The sequence below is a fragment of the Corylus avellana genome, chromosome ca2 (genome assembly GCF_901000735.1).
Source record: "Corylus avellana chromosome ca2, CavTom2PMs-1.0".
Taxonomy (NCBI): Eukaryota; Viridiplantae; Streptophyta; class Magnoliopsida; order Fagales; family Betulaceae; genus Corylus; species Corylus avellana.
Genome location: NC_081542.1, coordinates 11,856,227 through 11,870,742, shown reverse-complemented (window position 1 = coordinate 11,870,742; position 14,516 = coordinate 11,856,227). Strand labels below are relative to the sequence as shown.

General features: G+C 36.5%; 2 protein-coding genes across 5 annotated transcripts; both read left to right on the top strand.

Moving 5' to 3' along the window:
* The first annotated feature begins 882 nt into the window (after positions 1-882).
* Positions 883-9,338, top strand: LOC132172042 (serine/threonine-protein kinase Nek2). 3 transcript variants are annotated; one of them, XM_059583469.1, is made up of 15 exons: positions 883-1,022; positions 2,876-3,011; positions 3,096-3,162; positions 4,127-4,192; positions 4,335-4,381; positions 4,500-4,545; positions 4,673-4,753; positions 4,849-4,891; positions 5,029-5,078; positions 5,163-5,244; positions 5,352-5,401; positions 6,464-6,537; positions 6,787-6,838; positions 7,459-7,920; positions 8,437-9,338. In XM_059583469.1, exons 2-15 carry the CDS (start codon positions 2,926-2,928, stop codon positions 9,070-9,072), a joined length of 1,842 nt encoding a protein of 613 aa, XP_059439452.1. In that variant the 5' UTR covers positions 883-1,022; positions 2,876-2,925; the 3' UTR covers positions 9,073-9,338. The 3 variants fall into 3 exon arrangements, with proteins under 3 accessions (XP_059439452.1, XP_059439451.1, XP_059439450.1); XM_059583468.1 differs by having other exon boundaries at positions 883-1,027; XM_059583467.1 differs by having other exon boundaries at positions 883-1,069.
* Positions 9,339-10,355: 1,017 nt separating this feature from the next.
* LOC132171139 (uncharacterized) lies at positions 10,356-13,541 on the top strand. 2 transcript variants are annotated; one of them, XM_059582375.1, is made up of 3 exons: positions 10,356-10,640; positions 12,189-12,941; positions 13,059-13,541. In XM_059582375.1, exons 1-3 carry the CDS (start codon positions 10,362-10,364, stop codon positions 13,308-13,310), a joined length of 1,284 nt encoding a protein of 427 aa, XP_059438358.1. In that variant the 5' UTR covers positions 10,356-10,361; the 3' UTR covers positions 13,311-13,541. The 2 variants fall into 2 exon arrangements, with proteins under 2 accessions (XP_059438358.1, XP_059438357.1); XM_059582374.1 differs by having other exon boundaries at positions 12,189-13,541.
* Positions 13,542-14,516: the final 975 nt, after the last annotated feature.

Here is a 14,516-nt window from a genome sequence, read left to right as displayed (position 1 = left end):
AGGTTAGGCCACTCTTCCTTCAATAATGTTTTTCGTATAATAAAGGCACATAAATTGCCTACTCTCAATGAGAATTCTAATAAAACAGTCTTTTGTGATTCATGTCAATTAGGGAAGAGCACAAAACTCCCTTTTTATGCATCCACTCGTACTAGTAGAAGACAATCTTGGTAATATGCGCTTATGATTCTGCTTCTTAAAAACCCAGTTAAGACTTTAAAATGTTGCGTTTTATAAAAAACACCCAAGGTCTTGCTACATAAAACTCGAGTTTTGCACATTTTAAAGAAGTTGTTTCTCTAAACACATTACCAACCCATTCACATTTTGTAATTTTCTTTTAAAAATGCAGATTATCTCTGAATAATGCTACATCTATTATACAACTTTTAACATTGTTAGCATGTGGTTAGAGACACGTTAACCAGTGAAAAAAATAATTTTAACATTATCTAATCACGTGTAAAAAAATTATCTAATAATATATACTTTTTTTTTTTTTTTTTGTAATAATAATATATACCTTGAGTGAGTGCATTTTCCGAAGTAATTTTTCCCAAAAGTGCATGAGAACACAGGATATGGATAGTGTACCCGGGTGTAGAGAATCGGATCCTCCTTTCCTTCGTCCGTGCGCTGCTTTCACTTTCAGTCCCCTCTGGGAATCTAAAACAACGCCCATATCAAAGAAAATTAAATGCCTTGGGGCCCCACTCTCACTCTCTCCGTCTCTCACGCTGCTTGCGTTTTGAATTGAACACACGCGTGGGGGTAGAGTGGTAACAGCATCACCTTTGCTTTCTTTTCAATTCTTTTTGCCGCTCTTCCCCTCCCTAACAAATAAAATAATATACAAATATGACAATGAGTGGGTAAAGAGCTTTTTGGGTTCCTGTTTTTGTCTTTCAACTATCTCCCGTCTCCCCAAACTCAAACGCTACTGAAGAGCTTCCCATTGTCTCTCAACCAATAACTGGGGGATCTACTTCACCCAGTTCTTTTTATTTATTTTTTTGGATAAGGTAAGGTAAGTATTATTATATTTCACAGAGTCATCTTCAACATTCAGGTACTTTCTATTTTTAGCTTTTGTTCTTTACGATTTTTCATCTTTTTTGAAGTTTACTTAGTAAATTTCCTGTTTTCTTGAGCTTTCATTTGTGGGTATCTTTCTTGTCTTTACTTTTTTCTTTTTTTGGTGGGTGGGTGTTGAATCTTTGATTTTTTTTTTCCCATTTGCCCTGGGTGAGAAGATTTGTGAATTATATGTAGTGGGTTGTGCTTTATTTAGGACTTACTTGAATGTTTTGGCCCTGAATCAGTTCATACTCGTAACCCAAAGATAATTTCTTTATAGCTTTCGTTGCTTTTGTTTTCACTTATTTCCCATAGTTGTTCAAAATGGTAGTGTTAGGGCTTTAATGAGCTCACTTTTTTAGGTTGCATTTGTAGGCACAAGTAGGTAGTTAATGATGGAGGCACATACACCATTGTTACTAATGTTGAATAGAAAGGTGGCATTTTGCTTTAGGCTCAATAATATGTACGCCCCCTTTCTTACTTTTAAGTGTTTTTTTAAAAAAGTTACTTTAATGCTCTAGTAAGATCAATGAGTTCGTTTCTAAATTTTCTGGAATGTAAATGTACTTGTTATGTTTCAACTAATGTCAAATTATGATTATTGTGTCCGTATTTGCTACAGTTTGGTTAGAGTTTGATATTATTAACTTTTCCTTTTTGGCATTCTTCATTTACAAAACTGAATTTCAGTCCGATAATCCTTGGGTGACCATAAAGAGTTTCTTCTGGATGGATAAGATCTTTTTGCACTTAGAGTTATGTTTTGATGCATTTATAGGGTTTGGACTGAGTGATGCACTTGACAATCTTACCATTATTTGTCTTCATAAAGATGTAAGAAATTTCTTATAGTCTGTACCAGTCTGCAAGCATGAAAATCTCAGGGTTTTACACCTAAATATCAAGAGTTTCTCTTGCTATGCACACAGTGAGTAAACACTACAAAGAGTAATGCCAATGGTCTTTTGACAAAATGGCTTTTCCTCCTTCCCTAAGACAAGGGATGGAGGGCGACGTTTTGGATTCAATCCTGGATGGCTATGCGAGTTATGTTTGCCTGTAACAAAAAGAAAAAGGGTTCAAGTTATGCAGTTTTTGCCCATGAACGAGTTGGTGACCATAGGAAAAAAAAAATGCATCTTATGGAGGTCTGTAGCAGTACCACACCTATGTTTTGGAGAACTCCAAAGTAAAATACTTAATGTAGTGCTTTTAGTGTCCAGCTTTGTGACTCTTTTGGGTTGTATAAATGTTTGCAATTCCTTTGGCCACTATTGGATGGGTTATGACAATTTAAAGCCCTTTACGACACCTATATTTTGATGGCATCCATCTCAATCTGGCATGTAGAAGTCTGTATTGTATGTTTTGCAGACCAAAAACCCCATTCAATTGTTATTTGTATACCCCTTCCTGTGTGCATATAACCACTAATTCATGGGACACGTACTTTATAGTTTTGCTGTGATCCTCAAATCATGGGCTGTTATGGGCCTGCTACATCCTCATGTGTATGCCTTCTTATGGCATGCCTTTGTTTCATATGACGTCCAGAGTACCTTTTTAGGTAGTTCATCATGTGGTGTGGGGTTCAGATACTTGTTTGCGAGTTTGCAGACATCTCTGCATTATTTCATTAGTATGTCCATAGCTGATAAGTGTCTAGCTAGGATCCTTTAATCAACCACTGAAGAAGATAGCTGTCATCTCACTATTCCTTCCTTTTATGATGTCTGTGTGTGTGCAACTGTGTATGATCCTTCATACTAAATTTTGCTTTGTGAATCCTTTCTAGGATTGAAAACTCTTTCACACGCCAAGTGGGGGGGAGTGGTAAGGCTTAAAATGGAGCAGTATGAAATTCTCGAGCAGATTGGGAAAGGTTCTTTCGGTTCTGCTCTTCTTGTGAGGCATAAACATGAAAACAAGAAGTGAGGACAATTCCTGTTTATGTTTAACATGTAATTTAAGAGTTGAACCAGTCTGATGGGAGAATTTTTGTTTCCTATATTTAGGTATGTGTTGAAGAAGATCCGTCTTGCTCGCCAAACTGATAGGACTCGTAGATCTGCCCACCAGGAGGTTAGTGTTTTTATATTTTTCTCCATGTTCTGAAAATGCAAACCATATGGAAACTGTCAGGATGACTTAAGCTTTGTTTGTTAGTGGTTTGTGGGGTATTTTTGTTTTCGATTTGAAAAAGTGTTTTGATATGACATAAATGTGGTTTTTATTTTTATTTTTTTAGGAGTGTTTTGTGTTTGGATTGTTTGTTAATGTTTTTTTTTAGAGAAAAGAAAACGAAAATTTTAACAAACAGATCCTAATTTTTTAGAAGCTATAGTTTTTTATTTTTTGTTTTTTATTATAAGTAAATGTAAATTCATTAACGCATAGGGACGCAACCCTAGTACGTAGGAAGTATATAAGAGAACCCCTAAAATATACACCACAACATCTCCAACCAACTCATCCCAAAGACATCTTTCCACATCATCATTTGGCCCATAAATACCCGCAAATGTCCATTTGATATTCTCAGTAACGCATTTGAAAGAACATGCTCCCACAAGCCTACCCATGCATTCATCAATCTTTACACCACTTGCCTATTCCACATTAACATAATACCTCCTGGTACCCTTCTCGACCCCAAATTCAACTAATTCACATGATTACAACCTCATAAACTACGAATCACCTCCCTAGTAATAACCTCTATTTTTGTCTCTTGTTGACACAATATTAGCTTTCCATTCCCTTATAGCCCTCTAATCCCCATCCTTATGAGAAGCTATAGTTGCTTATATCTGCGTGTTGGCTTCTTTATGAGGTGCTTTTGGGTAAAGTATTAAGTCTTAGGTTTGGTTGATGTTTAGATCTAGACATAGTTCTTAATTACCAGAATTTAAATGTCATTGTCAAAATAGATGTATTAAATATATTATGCTCCCGAATGGTTGGCATTTTAAAGAATGATGCTGTTGTTGTACCTCTATCTATAACTTCAGCCTGTAAGATGCTCTCTTGGTTCTTAATTCTGCAGATGGAGCTTATTTCTAAAGTGCGGAATCCATTCATTGTGGAGTACAAAGACTCCTGGGTGGAAAAGGTCAGCATTGTGTGTGTATTTGTGTGTTTAACTTCTAATGAGGCATTATAAATTTTCTATTCTGACCCCAAGCATTTTAAGGAACTTATGTCCCCAATTACTATTAGTTCTACGATTGACATTTTGGTGTTTTCACTTCCAGGGTTGCTTTGTATGCATTGTAATAGGATATTGTGAAGGAGGAGACATGTAAGTTATATTTCCTGCTCAAGTCAGTTATTTGATTAATGTTATTCAATGTGCTTGGACATGATTTCTTCTTCCTATTTTTCTGACCTTTGCATAATTACCACTTCTTGTTACACAGGGCAGAAGCTATTAAAAGGGCCAATGGTGTTCATTTTTCTGAAGAGGTTGTCACTCTGGCTGCCAAGATTCTACTTTCCTTTCTGAAATATAATAGACTGTTCTGTGTTAGAAACTTGGGTGAAAACTATGGAACTCCATTCTGTTTCATACTTGAAATTGTTGTAAATGCAGAAACTTTGTAAATGGCTAGTTCAACTCCTCATGGCACTTGAATACTTGCACGCCAACCATATTCTTCACCGTGATGTCAAGGTTAGTGGTAAACTAATAGAGAAAAAGCTTGTTGGATTTTATATGTGAAATGCCAAAAGCTAATTGGCACTGATTGTGTTCCAAAATTGTGTCAGTGCTCAAATATATTTCTAACAAAAGATCAAGACACACGTCTAGGTGAGTGAGTGATTTTTCTCTTTGTCCCCTTTATTGATGTACATTGTAATTTTTGTTTGCATCGTCCAACTATGCATTGGTCTATAGTCCTATATTTTAATTAGTTTTACCATATTCAATATTCACATTTGTTGCAGGTGATTTTGGTCTTGCTAAGATGTTGACTTCTGATGATCTTGCTTCTTCTGTAAGTTAACACGAATTGATATGACTGTCTTTTTCCCACCCTCTGTTCTGTATAGTTACCATGGATTTTCTTCTCTATATGCAGGTTGTGGGAACTCCAAGTTACATGTGCCCTGAGCTTCTTGCTGATATACCTTATGGTTCGAAATCAGACATATGGTCTTTAGGTAGAATATATCTGTTTTGAATTCTTATTATCACTCTAGACTTAAGCATTGTTCATTTTTGCTTGATTTTTATGTGTATATAATATATAAGGTGATGTGTATTCCAGGATGCTGCATATATGAAATGGCTGCTCACAAGCCTGCATTTAAAGCTTTTGTAAGTTTCTGACTGGCAGTTCCTAAATGTGTTTGTTCATTTTTGTATTGTGTCTTTGCCTTTTCCCCCCAGCTAGTAACATTGTTTAATAACGGGGCATTTATTGTAATGATCACTTTCATTTTTTTTTTTTTTTTCTTTTCTTCAATTAAGTAGGCTTCAGGAACCATTTGATGATGACAGGAACTCTATTTTTGGATCATATGGGACTATGTAGAAAAGTTCATTATGATGTGATTTGTGCTAATGCTGTTTGGAAAGCATTGATTTGCTCTGTAGTCTCAGTACTGTTTTAACTGACATCATTGGTTTCTTTGGAATATCATGTTTTTTTGAGCTTGGAGCAATGTACTCACAATGCTGCAAATTCGTTGACTCTCTTCATTTGAAACTGATCTAGAAAGGGGGTTTCTATTTATATGAGCAATTGGCATTTTGATTGATTACTTGGAGCAATGTACTCCATCTAGGTTTGCGATTTTAAAAGTTCGATTTAAAAATAACAATTTTAAAATGTGTGATTTGAAAACGTAATTTTTAAAAATGCAGCTAAGCGTTTGGCAAAATTATAGTTTGGCCTTTAAAATCACAATTTAGCATTTAAAAAGTTATGCGTTTTCAAAAAAAACACCTTTACATGCAATTTGAAAATGCAGATTTTTTACCATTTTAAATCGTAATTTTTTTAAAACACAATTCCACACAATCTATTTTCTACAATTTGGTTTAAAATCGCACTTATTGTTTATGAAATTCAATGCCAAACGCAACCTTAATTACAAAGAAGTGGTAATTTAATTATAACAATCTTTTAGTCTGCCAGTAATTAATGTCTTTCTTTGAGATCCTAATAGTGAGTTTAAGCTTAGATAATTTCTGTTAGATGTGATTGGAATCAATATAGACTCATTGAAGTTGCGTTAAGTACAAGGAATGATTCCCTTTCCCTTGTTATTTGTGTGTGTGATTATAATGGTTTCTTTCGCTTTTGCATTTAGCTCCTGTTTATTTGGCTCACTTTTCTATAAATATTTCATGTTTCTGTCTTGTTTTACTGAGCAGGATATGCAAGCTCTGATTAACAAAATAAATAAGTCTATTGTGGCTCCCCTTCCGACCATGTACTCTGGTGCATTGTGAGTCTGCTTGCTCTCTCCATGCGAATCTTGATCTTAAGTTCCTCTGAAATTATTATCCTTCTATATTGTTTTTTTTTTTCTTTTTTCTTTTTTCTTTTCTGTTATGTAATGTCTTGAGAATTTCTATCTCAATAGATAATAATGATATTTTTAAAATGACACCCTCTTTTTTTCATAAATGATGTGGGCTGTGATCACTGCTGTGGTTTTTCTAACCTGTTTTCTGGGTTTTCTTTCTTTTCTCAGTCGAGGGCTCGTTAAAACCATGCTGCGGAAGAATCCAGAGCTTAGACCAAGTGTATGCTCTATTTTTTTCCTTTATTTTAAGATACATATTTTTTTCTTTATCAACACATACATGTAGATCTGGAAACAAAGACACAGTTCAAGAATATCATTATTTGAAACAAGAGATACACCTCGAGTGTATTTTCTTTTATTTGATTGGCCATCTGGATTTGGTATTGAAAGGTGCATATGAGTATCTGCACTGTAGATATAGTACCTGAGTGACTTCCATGCCTGTCATTGAATTATTGAATAGAGTATGAGGTGCTGTGTGTTGTATTTATATGATAATGAAACCTATAGGTATGATACTTAGGATTGCATTACAAAAAATGAGAATTGTTTATGCACATGAAACTTTTATATACATTCTGTAAAGTTTTGTAGGGATGGAAACTTTCTGCTGTTCTAGAAAGGAATATTTAACTAGAAAGCAGATTGTTTGATTAAGACACATTGAGAAGTATGGGCACAATTTTGAAGCATTGGACTGATGTCCCATAAGATCCTTATCCATCCAAGTTCATGTTATGTCATGTTGGGGTTTGGTACTCGATGTGGTTTAGTCAAATGTATATGCTTCTCCTTTCTTTCTTCAGACTTACCACAAGTGTAACTTGGTTTTACCAGGCTGCCGAGTTGCTCACTCATCCACATCTTCAACCGTACATAATTAGGATTCATCTAAAACTGAATAGCCCCAGACGGAATACTTTCCCCGTCCAGTGGTCTGATTCTAACTACATAAAGAGAACAAGATTTGTAGAGCCAGAAACAATTTCCATTCATTCTGTCAAAGAGAAGAGGAGGTCATTTAGCAATGATAGGACCTTGAATCCTAGTGTATCTGGAACTGAACAGGACTCACTGTGTTCTTCTCAAAGAGCACAGGACTTCCCAAGCTTGAATCAAAAGTTCACAGAATTATATGTTGGTTGCCTCCACAAAGAATATGATATTGATAAGTCAATAACCACTAAGTTTTCAAGTGTTGCCAAGACTCCAAGATTGACACCAAGAAAGGTTTCTGCTACACCGAGGAGACAGACAACACCATTGAAGATATCCCACACTGGTTCAAAACGTGACTCAGTAAGTATATACATGTCTATTGTGAATGCAGCATCTCAAGTTCTTTATTTTTCTTACTAGTGGTGGGTGATGGAACATCTTCCTGGACTTTTAATGCTTTATGCTCTTTTTTTCAATTTTCAAACTGGAAAAAATATAGCGTTTGGTACCTTATCAACCACATGGCTTGCAATAGAAGGTTAGGACCCCGTATTAAATCCACCTTACCTTTGACATATATGTAGTTAAAAGTTTTTGTCCCTGATTGTGAACTGCCCGACTGTATTCTGTTAATTCATGCCACAATAAAAAATTGTTTCAAGGTGTTTCAAAGATAATCTAGAATCATATAGTTAATGTCATTGAGATAATGGATTTTTGTTATTGTTGATCATCCATTAAAGATGGGTGATTTGGGGTTCTGCAACCCTCTACATCTATAGAGGATTCAAGGATCATGATCAAGATGCCAAGTCTTTTGTCTTTGAATTATATGTCAGTGGTTGATTGTTTTAAAGCAAATGCTTTTATTTTCAGCTTCCGATGTCACAAACTCCAGAGAGAAGATTTTCTTTGCCAGCACGAAGAGCATCTCTTCCATATTCAACAAGAGCTGCAGCCTCAGAAACCCCTTATAGAGCCAATGTTGGTCTCCTTCACAGGATGGAGTCTCCAGATGTCTCTGTCAATGCCCCACGGATTGACAAGATGGCTGAATTCCCCTTAGCTTCTTCGGAAGACCCACTCTTTCGAATCCATAGAACTTCATCAACACCTGCACAATGCTCTTCCAACTCACCAGCCAGTGCTGACCTCTCAATCACAAAGGACAAATGTACAGTCCAAGTTATGGACAGAACCTTTTCCAGGCCCGATTTCAATGATGCCGGCTGTGGAGCTACTGGAAGTGGCAGTGAATGCTCTGATCACAATCCAACAACTGGTGTTTCAAGTCGTTCATCTTCCGAGTCACGACAGCCTCGGTTTGACACCTCGTCGTACCAGCAACGTGCAGAGGCATTGGAAGGGTTGCTTGAGTTCAGCGCACGGCTCTTACAACAAGAAAGGTTTGAGGAGCTTGGCGTGTTGTTGAAGCCATTTGGGCCTGAGAAAGTCTCTCCCAGGGAAACTGCAATATGGTTGACTAAGAGCTTCAAGGAGACAGCAGTTTAGATGGAATACTGATGATGCCATGTGATAGTTGCAAATGTACATTATTTCAACCTTTTGACATATGAAACTTAAAAGAGTAGGTAGCTGTAAGTCTTCATCTTGAAGGCAGCATAGACTGATAGAAACTGAGTGCTTCTCTTATTCCCCAAAATAGAGACAATTTGACTGATCTTTTTAAGTTTTAGGTACTTGGTAGGGTGTTTTTCAGCTCCAAAAAGAGATTGCTTTATACAAGTTGAAAGAAGTCATGGAGATGAATTTCGTGAGTGTCTTGAGCAATGGGGCTATGTCAATTTCCACAATTCCTTTCAGGTTTGATTTGAAAATGGTGGTGGGTAAGGAGGGATCTCTTATGGGCTTCTTTTTTCTTCTCCTATGAATTATTTCACGAGGACTGGAGCAAGCAAACTTGGAATACATGTGATTTTTCATCTTCCTTGGAAGGTTGACATGCAGGCTCTCTGTATCAAATCGATTTAATATGGTATATTTTTGTGAGGCCATCAATAGTAATTAGTTTTTCCTCGTTTTATTTTAACGGTCTGTTTGGATTTGCGATTTCAAAATAGCAATTTTAAAATATGCAAATTTAAAAACGTGATTAAAAAGCACCCTTGCCTTAGATTTTAAAACGCATATTTTTTACATTTTTAAAATCGCAATTTTTTTTAAAAACATAATCCCAAACGATTCATTTTCTATAATTTGGTTGAAAATTGTACTTTTTATCTAAAAAATCGTAATACTAAATGCACCCTAAGACAAATGGATTTTTCCCCTTGAATCCAGAAATCTTTATCAAAATTGGACCAATTTTTATTTTTATTATATATATATATATATATATTTTAAATTGGGTCGGAAAAAATTTATGTAACTTAGTCTATTAAAATGACAAATGTCTTTTAAGTATATAATTTTCACATGTATTTTTGATTAATACATATATTTTTAACGGTGTATATAAATCCCATGCCCTAAAAAGCTGATAAGAGTTTTTTTTGACATGTTCATGTAAGGGACGGAAGAGGGGGATTTGAATTAGTGACCTCTGTTTCATTAGGCGTGGTTTACAGCCGATTAAGTAAGCCCTCGAAGAGCTGATATGAGTTTAAAAGATGAGATGAAAAGTAATTTTTTCAAGTCAATTTTAAAGAAAACTTTGTTAGATCGTTATTAAAATTGTGAGCCCAATTGGAATTTGGGCTTGCAAGTGGCGAAAGGCCCATATCTCAACCTTTAACTGTAAGGCCCAAAGTTGTCTCCTCCGCCGTGGTGCTCGCAGAGACATGGAAGAAGCAGAGGTCTTGGAATTGTACGAGCTCCAGTATTCGGATCTCATGCTTCTGTCTTCAACAATTACTCCATCGTCATTGTCATTAGCAGAAGAAGAAAGGGAAAGCCTGAAATTAATATGCAGAGACGTAATGGAAGCCCTAGGGCCCACGGGCCCGGGCCTGCTATCGATCAGTGGGGTCCCCGACGCCTCCACTCTCCGCCGAGACCTCCTCCCTCTCGCTCACCGGCTTGCCCTTCTCAATCCCGACGACCGTAAACGCATTCTCAAGGTCATTTCCGCATTTGATTATATTCGCTTCTTTTTTTTTAAAAAAAAAATTTTCTGAATAGTTTTGGTCTGAGTGTGTTTGGTTCCTGAGAAAACAGGTCTAGTACTTTTGGTGCTGTTTATTTGTTTGGGCTGAGTTAATCTTGTGTCTCCTTTGTAGAAGGAAAAGCACAAAGAGATTATAAAATTTCGAATCTTATTTTCTTGGCAACTTATACAAACCTATAATAGAAATTACCTTTGAAAACCGGCTTGCGGAGAGGGTGCCTAGGAGCTTATATATAATTTAGATTAGACTTAACTCATCATGTGAGACACCAATAGTAACATACCACCGTGCTCCGTAGCCGATATACACGACGGCTCACTCTATCGACACTGATACGATTGTAGCATTTTTTCTTTGAGTGGCTCCATTCATTTATCAATATTCAATGATTTAATACTATGCTCGTACATAGTACCAAAACATTTTAATTTGGCTTCTAGGTGGCTCGACTACAAAGCTGAAACCTATTCGATTCCATGGTTAAACTGGATTGATCCAATTCTATACTTGACGCGGTGGCTGCGTGGTTGGCTCTGACATCAAATGAAATAAACCCCGGGTAAAACTTACCATTGAAAACCGGTCTGTAAGGAGAGGGTGCTCATGAAATTATATACACATGGTTAATATTATATTTAATCAATGTGGGAAAAAAGGATCGTAACAACAACTAAAAAGAAAGTAACATGTAGGAGACTCCAAAATTTTGGAGTAGGTTCTTATTTTCAAGGAGCAGCCAGAGAAATTGGAAAATGGTGCTGAGAACACAGTTTAGAAGTATTTTTTGTAAGAATTTTTTGAGAAAGTTATCTGGTATGGCTTATTAACAAAATTTCCATGAGCCAAGAAGTTATTTGTGTATTTCATTGTTGATGTTCTTTTGTTTTGTTTTGTTTTGTTTTTTTTTTTTTGTCATTTGTTTTTATTTTCTATGTGTTCCAATAACATATAACTGAACTGGAATGGTACTGTCCACTATTAGAATGATGTGCAAATAATCAGATGGTGAGAAATGGGCTGCTTCTCGATCAGTCATGGGGCTGGTGATTGCTGGGAAGTTTTGTAGTGCCTCATATGTTCTAACTTTTGGCTTTCTTGCTTTTTGGCTAAGGTTGTATCATGTATGTATTGTATAAATGTAGTTAGGTATTTGTATGGATTGTTGACATGGTAGTTGGCTGGTGTTGTTGCAGGAAGAAAATTGGTGTCTTGAACATTGTATTCTTTACTTTTGGTTTTGAACAATAAATTTGGGTGTGCGATTGGGAGTCAGTTTATGTATGTTTCTGTGGTTCTTTTGGTTGGTTGTTTTTATGAGCTTGCACTAGATTGTGTTAAAAGCCTTGATGAGATACATCATTTACCTTCTTCCTAGTCGCAGTCATATCTGTGTGCAATTTCTTTTCTTCTTTCACAATAGAAATATAAAATTCTAGTTCAAAAGCAATTATTCTTTAGAAGTGTTTTATTGCTCTCAAATTCTATTTGTACTTTCTTCAGGAGCATAACTTGGGGAGTGATGTTCCTTTGAAGAATCCAGATAGAAGTGTCTCCTCTTTTGCAATGCAACTCAGATATGCACAAGGTCCAGAATCCATTCAAAATAAACCAAGTCATAGAGGTGATACCTTACTGAATTCAGAACAAGATCATCTAGAAGATGGTATGATGAGAGAAATTCTGGATAGTGAATTTAAAAATCTTGGAAACGCTTTTAGAAAGATTGGATTTTGCATGATGGATCTAGGGCTCCGCATTGCACGAATATGTGATAGGGCCATTGGTGGACAAGAGCTTGAGCAGAGCTTATTGGAGTCCTCTGCAGCAAAAGGGCGTCTTATTCACTATCACTCAGCTCTAGACAACATTGTTCTAAAAGAAGCTGGGAGGAGCAAGGCAACAGTGAAAAGACAGGCAAATGTTAGAAGGGACGAAAACATTTCCATAAGTAATAAGCAAGGCCTATCAGAAGGCCCGAACTTGGATTCAAATGGTAAAGAAGTTGGATCATATGGACTTCATTCCAATCTGTGGCAGCAATGGCATTACGACTATGGTATATTCACTGTTCTGACAGCTCCCTTATTTCTTTCCCCATCTTTTCCACAAGCAACAGAACCAAAAGATCTGTTTTCAGTGTTCGGTGATGAGGAATGTCCATCCCTTAGTGACCACACATATTTGCAAATTTTCAGTCCCTACAAGAATAATGTCTGTATGGTGAAGGCCTCTCCTGAAAGTTTTATCATTCAGGTGGGTGAATCGGCTGATATCTTATCAAAAGGGAAGCTTCGCTCAACCCTTCACTCTGTCTCTAGACCTGCTAAGTTAGGAAATTTGAGCAGAGAAACCTTTGTTGTGTTCTTGCAGCCTGCATGGAATAAAACTTTCTCTATCGCAGATTATCCTATGAAACGCTCAATGTCATGTGATCAAGACTTGCAGGTATCTAATGGGGAAACAAATCTTGCTGCGCAGGACCAAAATAAACTAACCCAAGAAATTCAAAAAATACTTCCACCACTATCGTCACGGTTAAAGGATGGGATGACATTTGCAGAATTCTCATGTGAAACCACCAAGCAATACTACGGTGGTAGTGGTTTGCAATCTAACAGATAAGTAGTTCCTTGGATTTTTGTCAAGCCCTCTTTCAATATCTTTTCTACCATTGTAGTGCTGATTTTGTTTTTTTTCCCCATTCTAACATGGATTCTGATTCTATGCTATCTACATCTGACTTTTTTTACTCAAGTATGCTTTAGTTTGTAGCTCTCTAGTTGCCTCATTTTTACTTGGAGAGAACCATTTTTATTTATGTTACCAATGATTTTGATAAAGAGGGAGTAAAAACACAGAAAAAGAACAAAAAAATTCTTTAGTGCTTTCTTGTTGAGAAATATTTTCTTGTTTCATACATGGTGAGTAATCTTAATCCATCTTTTTAGTAGCTACTAATTTGAACGATTAGTTGCATATGGATGTCATTCATGTACTTGAATTGGCATCCTGATTGGAGTATTTGTGAGATATGAATTGTCTGTTGCTGTTTTCAAGAGACTGCAATTAAATATTTAAAAAAAGGGTGAAAGCTGCAGCAAAGAAGCGCACTTTGCAGGAGATTTGCCTGCAATCAACCTGAATGGATCTCAACCGTTTGAACCTTGAAGATCTGGTCAGGTGAGCTCCTACCACTGGCCAACAATTCTAGATATTTATTACTTCCTACCACAATGGTATTTGGAAGAAGTGATAGTTATAAAGCCTTGGTTTTGTGTTTAAATTTTTGATGTAAAACCTACAAGAAGATTACTGAAGCAGAGTGCATAACAAGTTTCATGAGATATCAATTTCAGAACTGTAGTGGTATATAGGTGAACCGCTATCAGTAATAGCTATTGGAGGAAATGAAATATGCAATCATATAAGTTCTCCCGTTGATCTTTGTGAATTGCTGGTTTTTGAGCATCACATTGCATTTAGAGCAATTTACTTTCTGTACTCGAACTAATGTCCTAGAGTATAGCGCTAGTGCGAACCAAAGCCTATTTTCCAAAGATTCTACTTACAAACTCACTTTCTGGCTGAGGTTAAGCTACATCTTGTTGGTATGTGATTTTTGGTCCAACATGGTTTTAAAGTAATGGCTTTGAAGAGGGATCCTCCAAATGCTCGTCTGTCACCAGCCAGTCGAAATAGCCCGAATCACTCTCCGACATCTTGGGCTCTTGGCCCGGTCCAATGCTATGGTGGCTCGGTCTTGCTTCGCAGCTGTTGAGTATGGCTCCGAAAGAGCTGGCTAAGACAACGACTCAATGAATAAAAGGA